The 21437-nt window shown below is 39.6% G+C and overlaps 1 protein-coding gene across 2 annotated transcripts; it reads right to left on the bottom strand.

Annotated features, from left to right (window-relative positions):
- Window positions 1-4871: 4871 nt before the first annotated feature.
- On the bottom strand, window positions 4872-20392 carry Clec12a (C-type lectin domain family 12, member a). Of its 2 annotated transcripts, XM_011241323.3 has the most exons (7): window positions 20317-20392; window positions 19664-19788; window positions 16725-16823; window positions 16340-16528; window positions 15547-15698; window positions 10664-10767; window positions 5759-6281 (listed from the first exon to the last, which is right to left on the bottom strand). In XM_011241323.3, the coding sequence occupies exons 2-7, from the start codon at window positions 19752-19754 to the stop codon at window positions 6113-6115; spliced, it is 804 nt and encodes a 267-aa protein (XP_011239625.1). In that variant the 5' UTR covers window positions 19755-19788; window positions 20317-20392; the 3' UTR covers window positions 5759-6112. The 2 variants fall into 2 exon arrangements, with proteins under 2 accessions (NP_808354.1, XP_011239625.1); NM_177686.4 differs by lacking the exon at window positions 20317-20392 and having other exon boundaries at window positions 4872-6281; window positions 19664-19931.
- Window positions 20393-21437: the final 1045 nt, after the last annotated feature.

Here is a 21437-nt window from a genome sequence, read left to right as displayed (position 1 = left end):
TTGTTTTGTTTTGTTTTGTTTTGTTCTGTTTGGTTAGGTTTGGTTTGTTTTCTTTGTCACCTGGGCACAAGTCTGTGTCGTCTGGGAAGGAAACCTTAGCTGAGAAAATGCCTTCGTAAGATTGGCCTGTATAGGAAAGTCTGTGAGGTGTTTTCTTGTGTGCGGTTGATGTGGAAGAGCCCATCTCACCGGGGAGGTGCTGCTCCTGCTCTTGGGTTGTATTAAAAACAAGCTGAGCAAGCCTGGGAATGAAATCAAGTTAGCTGCACTCTCCATGGCTCTGCTTCAGCTCTTACTTTCAAGTTCCTGTTTTGGGTTTTGTAATCTATAAGGGAAATAAACCATGACCTTTTGGTCATAGCATCTAATTTATTCCAGAAATAGGGAGCAAATTGGGACAAATCTTTTCTTCTCTATCTCCCGCTTATTCTAGGAAAATCATCAGAGTGTGGACAAAGACATTCTTCATGCAGCCATGCACCAGGTATCCAGGATGAGGGAGCAGGGGCTAAGGGGTCAGCGGCAGGTGGAGGGCAGCCCAGGGAATTCCCAGATCTGGGGCTGCTGTATGTGGGTTATTTTTATTTTTCCTGTGTCCCCTGTGAGATGTTGCCCAGAAATGAGGCAGACAAAGATAGCATCCATGCCTGTTCATGTTTCTCATTCTTTATCAGTTGGAATTGAAAGCTCTGCAGAAACAAAACAAACTCGGGAGGAACTGATTTAAAAAAGGCCATTATTTCCAATTAAGCAACTGTGTTTCTGAGAACATTACCCCCATGAGTAAACTCCTGTGGGAATCCTCTACCTCTTAGGTTTGATGTAATATTTCTGTCTGCTTATTTATTTCTAAAAATGGGGGCTGGGGGGTAGGGAGAGAGATAATGTGTGTGTGTGTGTGTGCGTGTGTGTGTGTGTGTGTGTGTGTGTGTGTGTAAGAGAGAGAGAGAGAGAGAGAGAGAGAGAGAGAGAGAGAGAGAGAGAGAGGAGAGAATTTCTTCAGAAAATCGAAAATCACTCTGTGCCTCTTCATCTTGTCTTTGTCTCCTGCTCTTAGGCATGTCTTTGCTGTGATGATTTGATAGTAACTTGTCTTCAGGAAAAGCTTTATTTTAGGCTTAAAAAACAAACAAACAAATAAGCAAAAAACCCACGAGGACCATGAGTTCAAGCCAATGAATGGGAACAAACACAAGACTGAGCCTCACCTGAATTATATGGCAAAATCCTGTCTGAAAACAAATAACAGGTTTTACTAGGATATATCATTGTATCATACAAGAAAAAAGTCTGATACAACGTAAAAGTCTTTTTAATTAATTTATTTATTATTATTTATTTATTTATTTATTTATTATTTATTTATTTATTATTTATTTATTTATTTACATCCCAAATGTTGCCCTCGACCTGGTCTCTCCTCCCAGAGTTCCTTACCCCATCCTCTTTGCCTCTGAAAGGGTGCTTTCCCCATCCCAACCCCACCACCTTATATTCAAGCCAGACAAGGCAGTCCTTTGCTACATATGTGCGACAGGCCTCAGAGAACATCCCAGCCCGAGTATACTCTCTGGTTGGTGGCTTAGTCTCTGGGAACTTCCAGAGGTCCGAGTTAGTTGACACGGTTGGTCTTCCTGTGGGGTTGCCATCCCTTTTAGCTCCTTCAGTCCTTCCCCTAACTCTTTCATGAATCCCAAGTTGGGCCAGCCAGTCACTGGATGGCCTTTCCTTCAATCTCTGCTGTTTTTGTCCCCTCATTTCTTTCAGACAGGAATAATTCTGGGTGAAAAATTTGGAAGGTGGGGTGGTGTCCCTATCTCTCCACTGGGGTCCCTGTCTAACTACTGGAGAAGGTCTCTTCATGTTCCATCTTCCCACTGTTGGATACTTCAACTAAGGTCACTCCCAATCAGTCCTGGGAGTCTCTCACATCCCAAGTCTCTGGGACATTCTAATCCTTCCCCCAATCCCTGGCAGCCACATATTTCCATTCATTTTCTTGGCACTCTGGGCTTCTCTCCTACGATGCCCACCCACCTTACCCTGCCCCATTTTCCCCTCCATTCCCCTCCCCTTTCTCACCCAGGTCCCTCCCTCCCTGTGAAGGTTTTTAAGAACACAGCCAGCCTCACTGTGGTATGAACTGGGTTCTTAAGACAAAAACAATGGTGGACAGCAGAAATGAAATCAGATCACCCTGGAAATAAACAGCTTGTTTCTCATTTCTGCCAGAAAGGAGTTTTAGAAGACAGCTAATCCTACCTAGCCAGGCTCATTGGATGTGGTGCTCTCTGGAGATGGAGAAACAGAGCACTGCCTGTCCACTGTGGGGAGGGTATCATCTAAAATTAGTAGATGGTAAATGTTAGAAAGAACTCTCCATAATGAGCAGCAACTTCTTTCTTTCACAGATAGAGAATTTACTTCATTGTTCTCTTAAGCAGTGGGGCTTTTAGTTTTTCTACCAACACTCAGTTCCTTTCTCTTCCTCTGCTCAACTTTTTCTTTCATTGATGCATCCAGTATATTTTCCATCAGTAGTAGACTCTGTGAAGTTCCATTTTTTTTCCTTCAATGCATAATTTGCATTTCAGAAAATTCCAGGATGACAGGCCCTCTAACATATTCCCAACTGCTTTTCCACTCATAAGATATTCAGTTAAAGGTCATTAGGAATGTCGCTCTTCATCATGATATATGTTATTAAACAAGCTTTGGGTCTGATCTTATTTTATTTGGGATTTTGCTCCGAGATCAACTGATTGTTGAGCATCAGCTACAACACTTAGGTCGCTTCCCTTGCTTTCAGCGAGGTTTGGATGAGGCAGCATCAGGGTTTTAATTTAGTAAATTAAATATTTCTATCAGTTTATTAAATCCTCATACATAAGGTTCTGCCATTAAAGCTTCATTAATGAGATCAAAGACAGGTATGGAAAAATGACTAAAGATTAAGAGAGCTTCCTGTAGAATATCGAGGACCACAAAGAGATTCCAGCACGCAATTATCAAGGCAGGCCTCCTGCACAAGTGTGCTGAAAATGCGTGGAGCTCAGATGTCTTCTTCTGCTCTCCTCATGAACAATACACAAAATTTAAAGAAAGATAAATGAAGGGAGTTTTGATATTTCACTTTGTAATTCTCTATCTCCATATTTAATATTCTGAGAGTCTTTGGGATTTTCTCTTATTAAATCCTGATCCTGCCTCAGAAATGCCCATAGCCTTTAAATAGACATGGTGTCCATTGGATTGTATTCATTTGAAACTTTTACTTTTCTACGATTTATGTTGTTCAAAGACCACAAAGCATATTGAGACTTTTATTTGAGTGGAAGGTCATTTAAATAGTGAAGTTCTACACTTTTCTTTTTAGTTTGCTTTTGGGTTTTTTTTTGTTGTTGTTGTTTTTGGTTTGTTTGTTTGTTTGCTTGTTTTTTGGTTGGTTTTTTTTTTTTTTTTTTTTTTTGACACAGGCTGATCTCAGGCTGGACTTGAAGTCACTGGGCTGAAGATCACCTTGAACTCTGACCTTCATGCCTCCACTTCCATAATTCTGGGACCACAGGCTGTCCTAGTTTATTCTCTGTTGCTGTGATAAACACGGTGACCAAACACTATGGCCTGGGAAAGAGATGCTGCTGTGCTTAAAATATGTTTTCTCTTTGCATACCCAAAGGTAGTTTCATTTAAAGAAGTAAGTCAAATCCATACAACTGATTAATTATGACCCAAAAGTGTGTGGGTTGTAAATCTCTCCAGAGTTACTAAATTCAACAAGAAAGACCGTGTAGATGTCTGTGAAACCAACTGGGGTGTAATAGTAAATCATTGTGTAGCTGAGGCTGGCCCAGAACCCAGCTGTTCCCCTGCACTCAGCCTCCTCCTGAGTTCTAAGATTACAGTTGTGCACTACCCCGCTTGGTTGAGTATCTTTCAATGCCTTCCACAGTAAATAGGATTGGATGGACACGGTGCAGGGGCGCTGCCGGTGGAGACCAGGTCTATTTCCATCAGAGTTAGACCTGTGGTGGTTTTATTTCAACTAAAGGCTCCCTTTATTAAGACGCCAGGGGAAAGTTCTTCTGTGCCACCACTAGAGGGCAGTATGCTTCCAGGGAAAAAACTGGTTCCTCTTAGCCTCTTGAAGCTTTTCTTGGTCAGTATTCTGTGTGTCCGGAGTCTATTTCACTACAGATCTTCTACCAAACTATTTATTACTACCATAATTGTGCAGCAGCTAGCACTAACAATTGTTTTAGCGAACAAATTCAAAAGTCTAGATTTGAAAGTGTTAAGATTCAGTTTCAATGCATTAACACTATACACAGTGACAAATGTTTATACATTATTTTCACCTGGAACCAAGTGTCAATAGTCTCATAGATTTCAGCAAAGAGCATCTTATCTAGTAGTATAAGGGAATAATTCTCTTCTGAATTCTTTGGAAACTCAGAACATTCTGCGGATCATGATGTTGAAGGTCATTAAGAAAAGATGAAAGATTGAGGGAGCCTGTGGAAGAAAGCTATGAACTTACCATGACCTGTGGATGGTACAGAGTACACAATGTTTTTTCCATATGTTTGCGGTCTGGACCAAATTGCAGGAACTGGTAAGTGGATGCACTTGGAAGGAAGGACATGAAGGCAACACCATGGATGGTGTGTCCAAATCATTTCTGTGGGAAAGGCAAAGGCCTAGGAAGAATATTCTTGTCTCTTTTCACATGACCAAAGATGATAAGACATAACACCAAGTATATTCTTTTGCTGTGATTGTAAAACCTACTCAACACCAGGTACTTCCAAGAAGACTGACCTCTAACCTTCAGGTCCCCCTCACAAATTGGAGACGAAAAGCCACCTTGTGTCTTGATTGCTTTAATAATACAAATGAGAAGTGCTTTGATCGCTCTACTCCTGAACCCAAATGTGTGGCATCCCCTGGTGTCCCCACATGGATCTCTGGTATTTTCTTCAGTCCACTTGGCCTCACTAACCAGGGTGGGTTAGCAATAGATACTCCCATCTATTGTCCTCCCAGCTTTGGTCTAATTCTGATCTTTGCCCAGCTTCATTTTTTAACATCCATTGGTGTTCTGCTCTTCGTATTAATAATGACGAATGAAGTGATTTAATAACGTTCATTCTTATCTTATTCTAAAACTAGGAATATGTTTTCTCTTGCTAGAACTATGATGTTAATTCAAACTTCAGAGTTTTGTTCATTTGCTTGCTGTTTATTTCATGTCAAAGCTTGATTGTATTTGGGAAATCTACTCCTAGTTTATTAAGCTTTATTACGACAGGGTATAAAGTACTCATCAAATGCTTCGCTATGTCAATTGCAAAGTTTATTTTCCCTCACATCTTTTTAAAGTATTTATACATCTTTAATACAAATTGTTCTTATCGTACTATGCTTTCTATATTTTTCCAGACTTTATTTTCTTTGAGGTTGAAATTTGCCTGGTTTATCTTTGGGGAAAAAAAAAAGAGAAGAAATAGGCTGCATGGTCTTGTGTTCAGCGCATTGTATGCTGAAAATACATGGTGAAAAGCTATGACTTAGTATCGTGGCAGTCAGCAAATGAGACAAAGAAATCTAGACATAAACACTACAGAGAGGCAGGACTGTAGTTGTACTGCTGCTACTGTGTTTGTGTGAGAGGAGACGCACACTGCCTACAGTTCTTCTGAGTGACAGATGTCTTAGCAACCTTTCAATTGCTGTGACAAAAACACCTTGACCAAGGTTACTTATAAAAAGAAGCATTTAATTTGGCTCCTGGTTTGGGAGGGTTAGAGTCCATGACCATTGTGGTGAGGAGGATAGCAGCATGCAGGCAGACAAGGTCCTAAGCAGTAGCTGTGAGCTCACAGCTCAATCCACAAGCACAAGATAGAGAACTAACTGGGAATGGCATGGGCTTTTGAAAACGCAAAGCCCACTCTCAATGACACAACCTCCTCTAACAAGGTCACACCTTCTGGTGTCTCTGAAACAGTTCCACCAGCAGAGGACCAAGTATTCAAATGAGCCCTTGGGGGCCATTCTCATTCAAACCATCACAGCAGGAGAGCAGCTAGGGACAAGCAACTCAGAGTAGCTACCTGCTATCCTCTGGGAGGCCATTCAACACACTTTCCAACTGCACCTTGCTGGCTGTCTCTTCACATATGATATTGTTCTCATCAGTGCAGTATGTATAATAAACATTGACCCTGTCTATATATCCGCAGTACTTCTTATCTATGTCATCTGTGCTTCTTTCAGACCTATAAGAGAAAAAATAAGTACACTTGGAAAGTTGTATTTTGATTATACCCACAGAAGAGAATTTTCAAAATAACATTGGTTGTGTGATCTACTGTCTAAGTTAAATTTCAGTTGATGATGGGTAAGAATATGTGATGGGAAAAACTATTTTTTTGATTTCCCACCTCTGGAATATTTTCTGTCATTTGATTCCAGACGTAGCCTCTCTTCCTGTGGCTGATAGGAATTAGAATAATGTCATAAACCCAGTTTAGAAAACTTCAACTCTCTGGATGGTCCTTCCTTCTGTCTCAGCTCTGAACTTTGTCTCTGTAACTCCTTCCATGGGTATTTTGTTCCCCATTCTAAGAAGGGGCAAAGTTTCCACACTTTGGTCTTCCTTCTTCTTGAGTTGCATGTGTTTTGCAAATTGGGTATTCTAAGTTTCTGGGCAAATATCCACTTACCAATGAGTGAACTAAAAAGAGAAGTGGACACATGCCACCATCCCTGACTCAGAAGCTATCTCCAATTGATGATCACTTGCAAATGAAAATTACAGTTTTTTCCTAAGGAAGTCTCACTGGGGAATCTATTCTTTGAAGGGTAGGCTGCATGCCCATCAGTAGATGATCAACAGAAGTGAACTTAATGGCATCTTTAAAAGTTTCTTTCCTCATAAAAGTCATACCTTAGCTTTTCTTTTCTTTCTCTGTGTGTTTATCTTTTTCGTTTTTATTTTATTTACATTTTAAATGTTTCTCTCTAACCTAAGTCGTGTGTGTGTGTGTGTGTGTGTGCATGTGTGTGAAAAAAAAAAGAAGAAGAAGAAAGAAAACCTCAAGTCTGCACTGTCTCTCATGTGATAGTTCCCAATAGCAATATCTCAGGCAGCCCTACTAACTAGTAGCCTGAAATATGGGGTAAGTGATGATAAATGCATATCTATAAGTTGAACATATTGTCGTTCTGATAAACATGACATTGACTCTTAGACTGATAAAAGTCATCAAATAAGTTCATCAGTTCATATGAGGAGCAGAAGAAGCCTGGAGTGTGGGAAGGTTTGAGTGGGTATGTTGTTGCCATGAGCTGGCCATGTTAAGGACCACTGCCTCAGACCCTCAGACAAAGCCTTCCTCTGGTCTGTGTGCTGATGTTGATGACATATGCAGAAAATTTTCACCATGACATCCTCCCCCTGGATATTTGTGGCCTGAAGATCACTCCCCTTCAGAGGCTGCTCCTACTGAAACTGCCTCCTTGTTTAGCTGCATACAATAATCCCTGGCTCCTTGTTTATCTACCTGAAACACCCCACCACCTCATCCAACAGTATATAATAAACAGAGTGAATTTCTGAGGGGCCTCAGCTTTTCCATCTGACAGCCTAGACTTTCTATCTATCTAGGTGCTTATCTTTTCTTCCTTCTCTTGCAATCCTAGTCAGGTCTACCCCTAAGACTGTGCAAGAGTGTACCAAGCTAAATTTTCAAAAATGAGATTTCCAGGGAGCTGGAGAAATGGCTCTATGGTTAAGATGGAAATTCCAGAGGATCTGAGTTTAGCTCCTAGTTTATATTAGGTGGCTCACAATCACTTATAAATCCAGCTCTAGGCTATACAATGCTTCTGGCCTCCATAGATACCTAAAATCATGTGTGAATACTCATATAAAGAAACATACACACAGACACATAATTAGAATTAAAGTAAATGTTGAAAAAAATGAGATTTTTCCATTATGTCAAAGTAAACATCACCCTCTTCCAGAAAAAACCAAATAACACTAATAATAACAACAAAATTATATACACACAGAGCACTATACAACATACCATTCACACATACACACACAAAAAAACACACACCATACCATATATATGTGTGTGTGTGTGTGTGTATATATATATATATACACAAAACCCACACATCACAGGCATATCACACACACAAAATACCACATACCACACATATCAATCACATACACACACATAACACCACACATCACATGCATCACACATACACCCCCTCCCACACACACGCAAAACAAACCACCCCACACATACACATAAACACACACACATGCAACCCCACACACACACACCCATGTGTCACATGAATGACGATCTTACACTTATTATTTAAGGATTGTTTGACAATGTCAAACATCTACTGCTCTTAATGCCTTATCTTCTCTTTTGTTGTGATTTCTAATGTATGTTTATTCTTCTTTATAAAGATTAAGACTCCCCTAGTCTTCCCTCCTAATTCACATCTTGATGCTGGCTGTACTGCTTCCCTGCAAATGGGACCTTTGAGACTTCCATCCATCTCTCCTCGATGTGGAATTATCCCCATTCCTGTCATTGCATTGCCTTTCTGACCCACACTCCTACACTTATTTCTAGCTGAGTGGAAGAACAACATGAAACAGAAGCTAGTGTTTGTGGCATGACCTACAGTGGTGAGCATGCAGAAGTCACTGTGCTTAGCCTCCGCATGGTAGAATTTCAGCAGGGTGGCCTTGGATGACTTCCTATTTGATGCATCCTGATCTAACAGAACTAACAAGCTTGAAATGCAACATGATAGTAGTGTTCTTGCCTAGCCAATATAAGATCTAGGGAGATGACTCAGTGGTTAAAGTGCACACTGCTCTTGCACAGAAGTCAAGTTTAGTTCCTAGCTCACAGCCCATAACTACCTACAAGTCCTGTGCAAGGTCTCAGACACCCTGTTACAGCTTCTGTGAGCACTGACTCTTCTGCACCTCATGACAAAAGTGGGGCCTGAATCAATATCTGGCAGACTGAGAATTTCTTTTTCCAGTCTCATATTGGGTTTCCCAAATTTCAAAGAAAATAAATATAGTGGGATTTTATCTGCAAATAAAACCGTCATTTATTCTCATTTAAAAAGCTTAACAGAGCTGGCAAGATGGCTCAGTGGGTAAGGGCACTGACTGCTCTTTTGAAGGTCCTGAGTTCAAATCCCAGCAACCACATGGTGGCTCACAACCACCCGTAATGAGATCTGACGCTCTCTTTTGGTGTGTCTGAAGTCAGCTACAGTGTACTTATGTATAATAATAAATAAATCTTTGGGCAGGAGCGAGCAGGGACTGAGTGAGTGGAGTTGACGGAAGTGAGCAGAGGTCCTAAAAATTCAATTCCCAACAACAACATGAAGGCTCACAACCATCTGTACAGCTACAGTGTACTCACATACATAAAATAAATAAATAACTAAAGAAAGAAATCTTTAAAAAAGAAAGCTGAACAAATACAATGTGCAATTCCAGTTGTAGCAGTATATTTATAAATACCTTCTTAAATATGCTTATAAAATCATATATAGCCATGGGTGCAGCCTATGTGTACTAAGTTCATATAATTCTTGATGCTATAATGTCTGTCCATTGAGTCTTCGATCACTAGACTCAACAGTCTCCACTTCAGGACTGTGGAGATGGTTCAATCAGCCAAGTCCTTCCCTAGCAAGCACAGGACTTGAGTTCAATCCCCAGAACCCATGAATAAAATCTGATCTTGGTAACACACACTGATAATCCTAGTGTTAGGAAGACACAGACACGCAGATCACCGGCGCTCCCTGAAACCTACACTGTTGGAGAGTTCCAGGCAAGTGACAGATTCTGCCTCAAGAAAGAGAGAGTAGAGAACATCTAAAAAATAACACCAGAATTTGTCCTCTGATTTCCACCAGAAGCACTAGAGATAGATAGATAGATAGATAGATAGATAGATAGATAGATGATAGATGATAGATGATAGATAGATAGATAGATAGATAGATAGATAGATAGATATAGATAGATGATAGATAGATATAGATAGATGATAGATAGATAGATAGATAGATAGATAGATAGATAGATCATAACATACGCATACCCACATACCACATGTGCATCACATATAAGTGCACCATTCATACATGTACTACACACACACAAACATACATGCATGCACTCTCAACACAAACTTATACATATAGCTCAAAGATGACTAATTTAAAGTTGTCAATCTTTTATTCACTTTTGAATTCCAGAATATCGTGCAATATTAAGTACTTAAAGGTATCTAGTGAATGGTTTTTGCTCCACTCTTCTTAACCGTAAGCAGTAATTAAAAAAAAAAAAAAAAGTTCCTGTAATTTGGTTACTGTAGGTTGTTGGAGATTTGCCAAAATAATGGCAGGGTTTGTGTGGCAACTCTCTACATAATCAAATGTAGGTTTCCCAGAAGTCTGATGGGGCAGTTGCCTTTAAAAAAGTGGTGTCTACTGAAGCTGCTGTTAATGGCAATCTACCAAGCTCCTGAAGAAATTGTCTCCATTCAAGATTAACCATAAAAATTCAACAAGACCAAAGACTTACTCTTCAGAGAGGAACATCTTCTCACTTAGTGGATATTGTGTGCGATCTTTTCTGGGCAACAATGCAAGCCAAAAATAGCGTAGCTTCTTGTACTTTATAAATTCCTACAGAAACAGAAATAGCCTTTTTAACAAGTTGTCTCTTACATCTGTACACTATATGAGAGCTTTGGAGTAGCATTACCACTTTTCAATGTCATTTAGAAGGGTTGCCCTGTCCAGCCTTGATGTGAGACTATGTGCCTGGATTTATAGATTATAGCTTCTTATTCTGTATTTGGTTAGTGACTCTGAGAGTCCTGCTCTTCTCTGAGGGGAGGTGGAGATGAGGTGGCTCTGGGGGAAAGGGGAGATGTAGAGGGAGAGACTGGGGAGAGGAAAGGGAGGGGAAGCTGCACTCAGGATGATATATATATATATATATATATATATATATATATATATATATATATATACAGGATGATATATGATATATATACATATATATACATATATTCAAAATAAAAGGGATAGATAAATAGATAATAGATATGATATATAGATCATGGTTGATTGATAGATGATAGATAGATAGATAGATAGATAGATAGATAGATAGATAGATAGACAGACAGATAGACAGATAGACAGATAGACAGATAGATAGTGTTTCTTAAGATATCAGTGTTCCAGGAGACAACTTCGTGAACAGAACACCAATGGCTCAGGCACTACAATTAACAATTAATAAAAGAGGCCTTGTGAAATTGAAAACTTCTGTAAGACAAAGATCACCATCAATAGGACAAAATGGCAGTCTACAGAATGGGAAATGATTTTCAGAAACTCTGCTTCTGACTTAGGACTTAGTCTTAAAATATATAAAGAACTCAAGAAACTAGATGTCAACTAACCAAATAATCCAATTAAAAATGGGGTACAGATCTAAATAGAGAATTCTCAACAGATGAATCCCAAATGGCTGAGAAACACTTGAAGAGATGTTCAACATCTTTAGCCACCAGAGAAATGCAAATCAAAATGACTCTGAGATTCCATCTTACACCTGGCAGAATGACTAAGGTAAAAAAACGTAAGCATGTGTGACGGCTCATGCTGGTAAGATATGAAACAGAATCAGACTACTCCATTGCTGATGGGAACACAAACTGGTACAGCTACTTTGGGAATCAATGTGGTAGTTTCTCAGAAAACTGGGAATAGATTTGCCAAGACCCAGGTATACCACCCACTGTTAGACAAATACTCTCAGGATGTTCCACCATACCACAAAGATACTTGTTCAACTATGTCCATAGCCGCTTTATTCATAATAGCCAAAAACTAGAAACGACTTAGATGTGACTCAACCAAACACTGGGTAAAGAAAATGTGGTACATTTACACAATGGAGTATTAATCAGCTGTTAAAAAAAATAACATGGAATTTGCAGGCAAATGGATGCAACTAGGAAAAAAGATCATCTTGAGTGAGGTAACTCAGAACTAGAAAGACAAATATGGTATGTACTAACTAGTAAGTGGATATTAACTATAAAGTAAAGGGTAATTATTCTGCAATCCACAGACCCAAGCAGGCTATGTTACAAGAAAGGATTAAGGGGGATGCATGAATCTCCCTAAGAAGTGGAAATAGAATAGATATTGTGTGTGTCCTAGGGGCAGATGTGGACGCTCACAGGAGGAATCAGGTTGGTAGAGGATGAAAAGAAAGGGTATTAGAAGAGACAAGTGTAGCTTGGGGTTAGGGAGGCAATTTGGGGGCAAGGTAGACACCTAGTGTAGTGGAAACTCCCAGGAATCTATTAGGATGACTCCAGCTAAGACTTTTATGAAACAGAGATACAAAGCCTGAAATGGCAATCTCCTTTAACCAGGCTTGACTTCTAGTGGATGGATTGGGACACCAACCCAGCCACAAAACCTTTGACCTACAATTAATCCTGCCAGCATGATGTGTTGGGGGTAAAGGTAGCCCAGAAATTATGGGAGTGTCCATCCAATGACTGGTCCAGCTTGAGACCCATACCCCGACAGGAAGCCTACCCCTGTCACAGTCTGTAGGACCATAAACCAGAGGACAGATGGCTCAGAGACTTAGGATAGAACCAAACATGCACAGAAGAAAAAAAAAAGTAAAACTATCCCTAATGATGCTCTCCTATACTCATAGATAGGAGCCTGGCTTCTGGTATAATCAACGTTAGAGAGGCTCTATCCAAGTAACTGAAGAAAGGAGATGCAGAGAGCTACAGTCAAACACTAGGTGTAATTCAGGGAATCCTGAGTAAGAAGGGAGAAAGGATTGTAAGAGCCAGAGGTATCAAGGACACCACAAGGAAACCCACAGAATCAACAAACCTGGACTCACAGAGGCTCACTGAGACTGGATCAACAATCAAAGAGCCTGCATGGGTTTAACCTCGGTCCTCTGCCTATGTTATAATTGTGTAGTTTTGTGGTTTTGTAGGATTCCTAATAAGAAGTGGGGCTGTCTCTGACTCTGTTGCCTGCTCTGGGGACTCTTTTCCTCCTACTCCTACTTTTCCTCCTACCGGTTGCCTCAACCAGCCTTAGTATGAGGAGAGGGGTCTAGTTTTATGGCAACTTCATATTGCGTGTTAGGTTTATATCCCTGGGAGCCATGCCTTATTGTGAAGGGTAACAGAGGAGGGTTAGAGGGATGGGCTGAGTGGAGAGGAGAGAAAATTAGGGTGGGGGTGTAACATATGAGAGAACAAGTTAATAATAAAAAGATGTTCCACAGTGTTTCACAGCATATTTCCCTGCCTAGCAGAAAGAAAGAAGGGCCTGCTGTGTAGAGGCAGGAAGAATGATACAGAAGCTTCAGTGCCCAGAGGCTAATGCAATCAAAGAGCTGTGTTACAGCAGGATATCCTGTAACAGTTCAAGCAATAAAAACCACCACCTGAGCTGGTCAGAACCATGGCTGACCCTGGTCATTTCAAATAGTCATTTATTTCATTGTTATGTTCTGATCAGCCTTGCAAAAACTACAGTTCTTCCTTGCATCTGACACCATAACACACCCAACCTGTCTGGGTCAGAACAAACAGAAAGGGTAGATCCTGGTCAAATCCTAGTTCATTCCAGAATCTTTTTTCAGTAAAATTCTCACAAGGCAATTATTTATTTTAATATATATAAGTACTCTGTCTTCACACACACACACCAGAAAAAGGAATTGGGTCTCAGTGTGGATGATCGTGAGCCACCATGTAGTTGCTGAGAATTGAACTCGGGACTTCTGGAAGAGCAGCCATTGTTCTTAACTTCTTAGTGATCTCTCCAGCTCTACTTTTGCTTTCTAATAAAATCTTTCAACTTTTTGCATTCTGTGTCTGAATTCTTTGCAAAGAACTTTGCAACAATGGGTTGAAGTCTCTGAGATCTCTTCAGCCTTCACCGCTGATGACGAAGAGAATTTACTGATTCATTGAATAACATTAGTATAGAGTCAGTGAAAACTTAATTTTCTGGTTTAAATATTTGGCAACTGAATATTCACTCTGGGGCAAAGGAAGTGGTTAGTGGTTGCAAACCAGACTTAACAGAAAAAGATGAACACAGTGCCATAGTGTCAGAGAAAAATAGTGACTACAGAGCCCAGAGACCACCCAGAATTTTTGGCCAAAGTAACATAGGGGTAGGGGAGGTTAAGTCAGTTATTTTTTTAAGTAAATAATTGTGAATAATCACTTGAGAAAAGTCAGTGAGACAGAATAATCTATTTTATAGGAGAATTCCTTTCTCCTATAAAAGATGACATGTTTCTCATGGTAGAGAAGACGAGCCATTAAGGTGATATTTTTACTCCACAATAAATGGCTACAGTCTAGGATCAGCAGATCACACTGATAATTCTAGCCCTTGGAAGGCTGAGGCAGGAGGATTGCTGTGAATTGGAGTTTAGCTGGGGATACTGAGTGAGACTCATCTCAAAGAAAAATAATAAAGGATTACTACGTGAAAGATCAGAACTACTGACTAATACGTGAAATACAAAGACATTATTTAGACCAGTGGTTCTCATCCTGTGGGTCACTACTCCACTGGGGGTTGAGTGAACCCTTCACAGGCCTTGCCTGAGACCATCAGAAATATTAGATATTTATAATTCATAACAATAGCAAAATTACAGTTATAAAGTAGCAACAAAAATAATTTTATGGTTGAGAGTCACCACAACTTGAGAAACTGTATTAAAGGGTTACAACATTAGGAAGGTTGAGAACCACTCACTTAAACATCAACAAATAAATTAGCAGGAGAACTCACTTTTCATTGATCCTAATAGTTCTGTGAAATATATGTTTAGCATTTGTTTCTTCTCCATCAACGCAGTCTGCTTATCTACATATATATCAACCTATCTGGGTTAAGCTGGCATTTTTTTTTTTTTGCCTACTCAACAAAAGATATAACAAAAGATCTAATATAATGACAATAGAGAATACGCACCATGTGGTTTTTATGGAAGTGGTGAGCCTGCGCCATGATCAACATCCACTCTGTCTTTGGAAAACTATTCAGAAGACATACACAGAAACCTGCTTCTACACATCCAACTTGGAAATACACAGACCTGAGCATCCTGGGGGTCCCTGATCTATTCATCTATCTTGAAGGTTCTAAAATTCTACTTAAGCTAAAATTTGGTGTGTTTCAGCTTGACTGTGATTTCCCTAAGACAAAAGTACAAGACCCAGTCCAATGAAGTACAAGACCAAGTCCAATGGGCTTGCCAGGAAAACAATCCTGAGTCAAGACACCACATGTCTTCCCAATGTATCCCTCTTTACTCCCTATTTCATGATATGAAGCTGATTCCTTTTTGGAGGGAACAGAGACACAAAACCTTACCAGCACATCCTTGTTCTTAACCTTCAGGAGGCTGGCATTCCGAGCAGAGCAGGCCATGACACTCTCTTGCCATGTTCCATACTGATTGAGTTGAGAATAACAGCTGTCCTTGTACCATTCTGAACCCTTTGGACATGGTTTACATTTGTGCTCTAGAAGGATAGAGTTTTACAGGTTGGTTTCAACACGCTTGACAATTAATCCTTTCCTGTCTGGGTAACAGTGACCTGATTTACTGTGTTCCCTCTCTTTAAGTCAAGAAAGAAAACAAATCCTCCACATCGCTATCTATCACCCTAGAAACCTGATACAAAACTTGGACAAACAAAAAATGTTCTAGGACCAGGCCCGATTCAAAAATATTGCCCATCACTGGGGAACTCACTAATGACTCTAAAAATGAATGGCAGCAAATATGCCATCGAGTACAAAGAGGCTTCCCTCCCATGCCATCATCTCTTGAGATCTGTGCTCAGGGCAATGGTAATAAACTGCAGATTAGGAAAACTGTGTATACTAAGTGGTGCTTCATTATGGAGCTGTCAGAACCTTGTAAGTTGGCAGCTTGTTGTTTTAACTGCTTTCCTTGTTTGTCTCTAACTAGGGAAATTTCAATGACTAATTTACCAAACTCATTTAGTTTCACATTTAATATTGACTCTGTAAGAAAGTGGTTCTTAAAGGACTCTAAGGTTTACATGTTGGTTTTCGTTTTTTGTTTTTTTTTTTTTGTTTGTTTGTTTGTTTTTTGCTGCCCAGGAAACAGTTTTGAGAGATGGAGTTTGAGGGCTACCTGGTTCTTTGCTATACAGCTCTCGGCACAGCTGGGTGGCTGTGCTTTGCAGCATGGCAGAAAGGTTCTTGATTTTCTTGGAGCTGTTGAGATTGTGCTTCAGCTGTAGGGAAACATTTTCCTGAAGTTCTTCCTTGGCCCTTTGCAATTGATTCGATTTTATCATTTCTGTTGCCAAAGTTGTATAAACTCCAGGTTTTTTTTTTTTTTTAAAGACAAAAGAAAAAAAGAAAAGAGTAGATGATTTTAAGACTTATAAATTCTCAGTAACATAATTTGAGAGGGAGAAGGCAGGAGAATGAGAGGGATTATTGGGAAGTGGGGATGATGCAACTATACTTTAATTAAATGTAAAATTTCTTTTTAAAGAATGGGTAATACATACAGATGCCTCCTAAGACCCCCATTCCAATGAACAGCAGAAGGCATAGAAGAATCAGAATCAAGACTGTTTTTTGCTGTGAATGGGAAGCATCGGCGGATACTGTGAAAATAAAAAAGCACAGCATTCTAGAAGCAGATCATACCTTAACTTGATCCATCCATCCATCCATCCATCCATCCATCCATCCATCCATCCATCCTCCCCTCAATTATTTCATCTATGTATTTTGCTAGAAATTCACAGACTTTTTTCAAGAGTAATCAGATAGGAAATCCTAAGACATCAGGATTCGCTTCAGTTTTTTGACTATGCTATGTCTTACCCCACAGAATTTTTTTGTTTATGAAATGTCTCAAATATCTTACCAATAAGATCAAGGCAATAACTTTAAAAAAAAGAAGAAGAAATATTCACTAAGTTCTTCTGAATGAGAAATGAGTCTCATAGGCAAAGACATTAACCCTTAGATTGACAAAAGACACACAAAAAAAGTAAAGAAAACCTCATAAAATAGAGAGAAGGGAAAATGGGGGTACTGGTAGAATGTGTCCTCGGATATGTTTGTGGAAAGTGTGTTTCAGGAGACTGAAGGAAGCTTTCTGAGGGGTCTTTTGGAATGTGGAGGTTGTGTTTAACAGAGGAAGCAATTCCACTTGTTTGGGTGCTCCCCTCTAAAGCTAAGAATGCGACTGCAGTTCAGCAAAGCAGGTTGTCACTGTCTGTATCCCACTGTCACCCGCCCCCCCCCCCCAGCTCTGTGCTACCCCTAGTCTGGACCTGAATTTCTCATTAAAATTTTTCCAATATTTGCCATTTTTTTAAGAAAACCATTCTCATAGAATTGCTTTTATTATTTTATAGATGACGAATCACAAACTATATCATTTCCCTAAAAAGTTAAAAAAAACTTACATTATGAATTAGTGTTAAGAAATTACATGATTTAAATTATCCCCGTGTACGAATACATAAAAAGATTGTTTCAAGAAAGTAACTCAAGACTAACCTAATGCTCTTACTCTGCTCCTGAAATGTGGTTTATATCAACAGATGATAGCATAACAATGTTGTGAAGTCTCACAAAGTGACATATAAAATATAAAATTTAATTTCTTAATATTTTGGAAAATTATTGTTAGTGAAAATACTATAAATGTTCCAGTCATTATCTGAGGTTTGAAATACAAACTCATAGTCTATCTTTTGTTATAATTATTTTCTCATTTATATATAACATATATATATATATATATATATATATATATATATATATATATTCAGTTATTTAAAAGTTATCAGATCTGTGCCATTTAGGTACTAGACACTACTGTGGCTACTAATAAAACAGAGTAGTAAGGTGTGTGTGTTTTTGTTGTCATCTAGACGCATTTTAAAGGACAGGAAACAAAGTGCAAAATGACTGATTAATAGAGAAATGATAGATACATAGGTAATAGATATATAGAGATGATAGAGATAGGTAGATGATAGATAGATAGATAGATAGATAGATAGATAGATAGATAGATAGATAGATAGATAGGAACTTGAGAGTGAAAGCCACGAGATAACTTAGAAATGCATGTAGAGTGACACTAGAGCAAGAGACCTAGGAAGAGCCCTCCAGTGCTCCATCAAAGAACACAATCAAGCCAGGACAAGCAGAAGAACAAAACCAGCTCAGCCACAGGGATAGTGAAAACCAGGGGGATGTGTCACAGAGAATGCACAGTGTGAAGGAATTTCCTGTAGGTTTTGATATGTTTTGGGTGTTGTGCTGAGTATGTCATGTTGTGTTATATTGTATTGAGAGTAGAGCCTTGAATATGCTAAATGAGTGCTTTAGCACTCAGCTGTATCCTCAGCTCTCTTCTTACCTCTTATTTTGAGACAGGATCTCACTTAACTGACTGCACAGGTTGACTCTGAACTCTCTCATAGCCCAAGTAGGCCTTGAACTTCCAATCTTACTGGATATCTGAGATTAGAGAACCACTCCCTTAGATCTACCAAAAGAGCAATCTTAAAATGGAATGCTCAGCAATATAAAAACAGCAGAAAGGCACAGCAATGAGGTAGAGACATGACTCAGAAGTAGCTCAGGGCCTAACTGTACTTGCTTTGCAAGCCTTATAACCTAAGGGAAATTCCTGGTGGTTCACATGATGCAAGGAGAGGACTGTCTCCTCAAACTGTCCTCAGGCTGCCACACAAGCACTGTGGCACAAGCACACATATACACACACGTACACATATGCGCGTGCACACACACACACACACACACACACACACACACACACTCATACATGTTCATACACATATGCACACACATACACAGATTAAATTTAACCTAAATTTAAGACAAAGAGTAGAGATTTGAATGCTAGGATAAAATATGGAAACTCCTGAAGATCTGGATCAGAGCAAGCTCCATGAACAATGAGGAGAGAAGCCAGATTTAAAAATAAAAAATGTTCTCCCCTTCTTTGTCTTTCTCCTACACTTCAAGCAGTTTGCGTTCAAAAATCTAGCAAGAACATATAAGCCCATGACTTTCCTGAATAAGGTATAGTCCTAATTCCATGGCTTCACACACACACACACACACACACACACACACACACACACACACACACACCAAAACAAAACAAAACCTTCACAATAAAACACTGTCATTTGAAAATACAATCTCTTTCCACATACCTCAATTTAATTTAATATTAAAAATGTAAAATACAATGTTGTATTACAATGGCTTAAAGAAATACCTTATGCTTTAAAGAAAAAAATTATTTTTAATCACTTTGTTATTTGGGGTTTAAATGAAAGGCTGAACAAAAATTCATATGGCATATTAAAATTTAAAGAAATAAAAATTAAAAATTCACATTGCATGAATCTGTGGTCACTGCCATCTCATCCATGGCTCAAAATCTTACCTTTTCCCCCACATTTGTCAGACTTCTGGGTTTCTTCTTTTTTATCAGGGTCCTGGATTTTGAGATTTGCATAAACAATTTCTTCAGACATTGATGAATATTCAAAGAAGGCTCCAGAAAATGTCCTTCGAAAAAGGTGAGAGGGCTGACAGTTAAGTAAGCCTACCTAGACTTTCAACCCTCTGTAAACTGTGGCTAACCTCACAAGCTCAAATTTCCTTTTGAAAAACCACTATGCCAGACTCTCAAATATGTGTCTATGAGCCACAGTCAGTTTATTGCCTCAGACAAGAATAAATAAGATTGAAAGAGGAACACTTTTCTTCCTCATATTTCTTCCTTTTTCTTTACATAAGGTAATTTTTTAAACTGTGCTTGGATAATATTAGCTTCATACGAGTTGCGCAATTTGCTCCTACCACACAGTGCAGAAACAGCATATGATTAAACTCTGAAACAGGGAAATAATCGGAGTGATTCAAATCTCAAATGCTCCCTGGTGCACCACCATGCCCTTCCCCCAACCTTGAGCAGGCTCAAGTGGAGTTATCGCCTTGCTGCACCTGCAAGTTCCTGAAATAAGCTCACTGAGCTTGCTTTGCAACATAATACAGCCTAAACAAAGGTTGGGTTTTGTGGTCTTCCCTTTTTACCTGGAGCTGCAGAATTAAACTTTGCCTTGATCTTGGCTTCATCCTTTTCTTGCAGCCCATAGTCCTTTTCATTCCCAGCCCCCCTTTCAGGTTAACCCAGTTCTCAGTGGCTACTGGATGGCTACAGGTGGTGCATAGCTTGAGGCCTGAAAATGGGGAAGTGGGAGGAAGCACTGAGAAACACTGGCTTGAGTGGAGCTCCACAGAAAACAGAAGAAGTAATGGTATCCTGCCCAGTAATGAACAACATTAATGCTAACACTAGTTAGTTTATTTTAGGGAGGCTGTTGTTGCAGGAGGTGTATTAAGGGCATACAGCTGGGCTGAAGAGGTGTTGACCCGAAGCCAACTTCACCTAGGGGTAACAGCTCAACGGGACAGGGGAATTCTATATAGCCATTTCTCCACAGCCAAGAGTTGCATCAGGTGAGAGGAGCAGGGTTTAAAAACAGATGTTAGAAAAATTCTTAGCACAAGTAGATTTATGCTGTCCATGGTGCCCAGAAGTAGAAATGGTATTCAAATGACATGAGAAAGAGAGAGAGAGAGAGAGAGAGAGAGAGAGAGAGAATAGGTTTCAGAAAAGCAGGTATCCCCTGTCCAGGACATGTTAGCAAAAGAGATAAGCTATTTCAGAGCTCTCCTTGGGACAGGAGGAAATCAGAAGACATCCTGCTTCCTCTCTGGCTCCTACTGGAGATATCCTTAGTCCTGGTTCTAGGTCCCTTTAGGACATCAAGTTCTCTTCCCTCTCTGTCTATTGTCTGTCCTTGGTGCACCAATCTGTCCATGTGTGTCAATTTACACCTGTTTTTGTTTCGTTGTTTGAATGATTGTTGTTCGTGTTTAGTGTTGAAAAGAAAAAAATGGCTAAAACTTTATGTGCTGGCTGCCCACCCCCTGATTTAATTTAGCTTGTTTAAAGGCAGTCTTAATTGTCCTTTGGAGCCCTGCACCTATAGTTAGGAGTCAATCACAGCTGGAGAAGCCCTGCTAGGGGCTGATTACCTGCCATGCTGCTTTTAAAGGGCCCAGCAGCTTCTCAAGTTCTATGGTAAAGAAGCTGACAGTTGTTCCTCCTAGAAAAATCTCTGATTGTGATTATTGGGTTCAGCAAGTAA

The sequence above is a fragment of the Mus musculus genome, chromosome 6 (assembly GCF_000001635.26).
Source record: "Mus musculus strain C57BL/6J chromosome 6, GRCm38.p6 C57BL/6J".
Lineage (NCBI taxonomy): Eukaryota > Metazoa > Chordata > Mammalia > Rodentia > Muridae > Mus > Mus musculus.
Note: the sequence above shows the minus strand (reverse complement) of the source record. Positions and strands in the feature narration are given on the sequence as shown.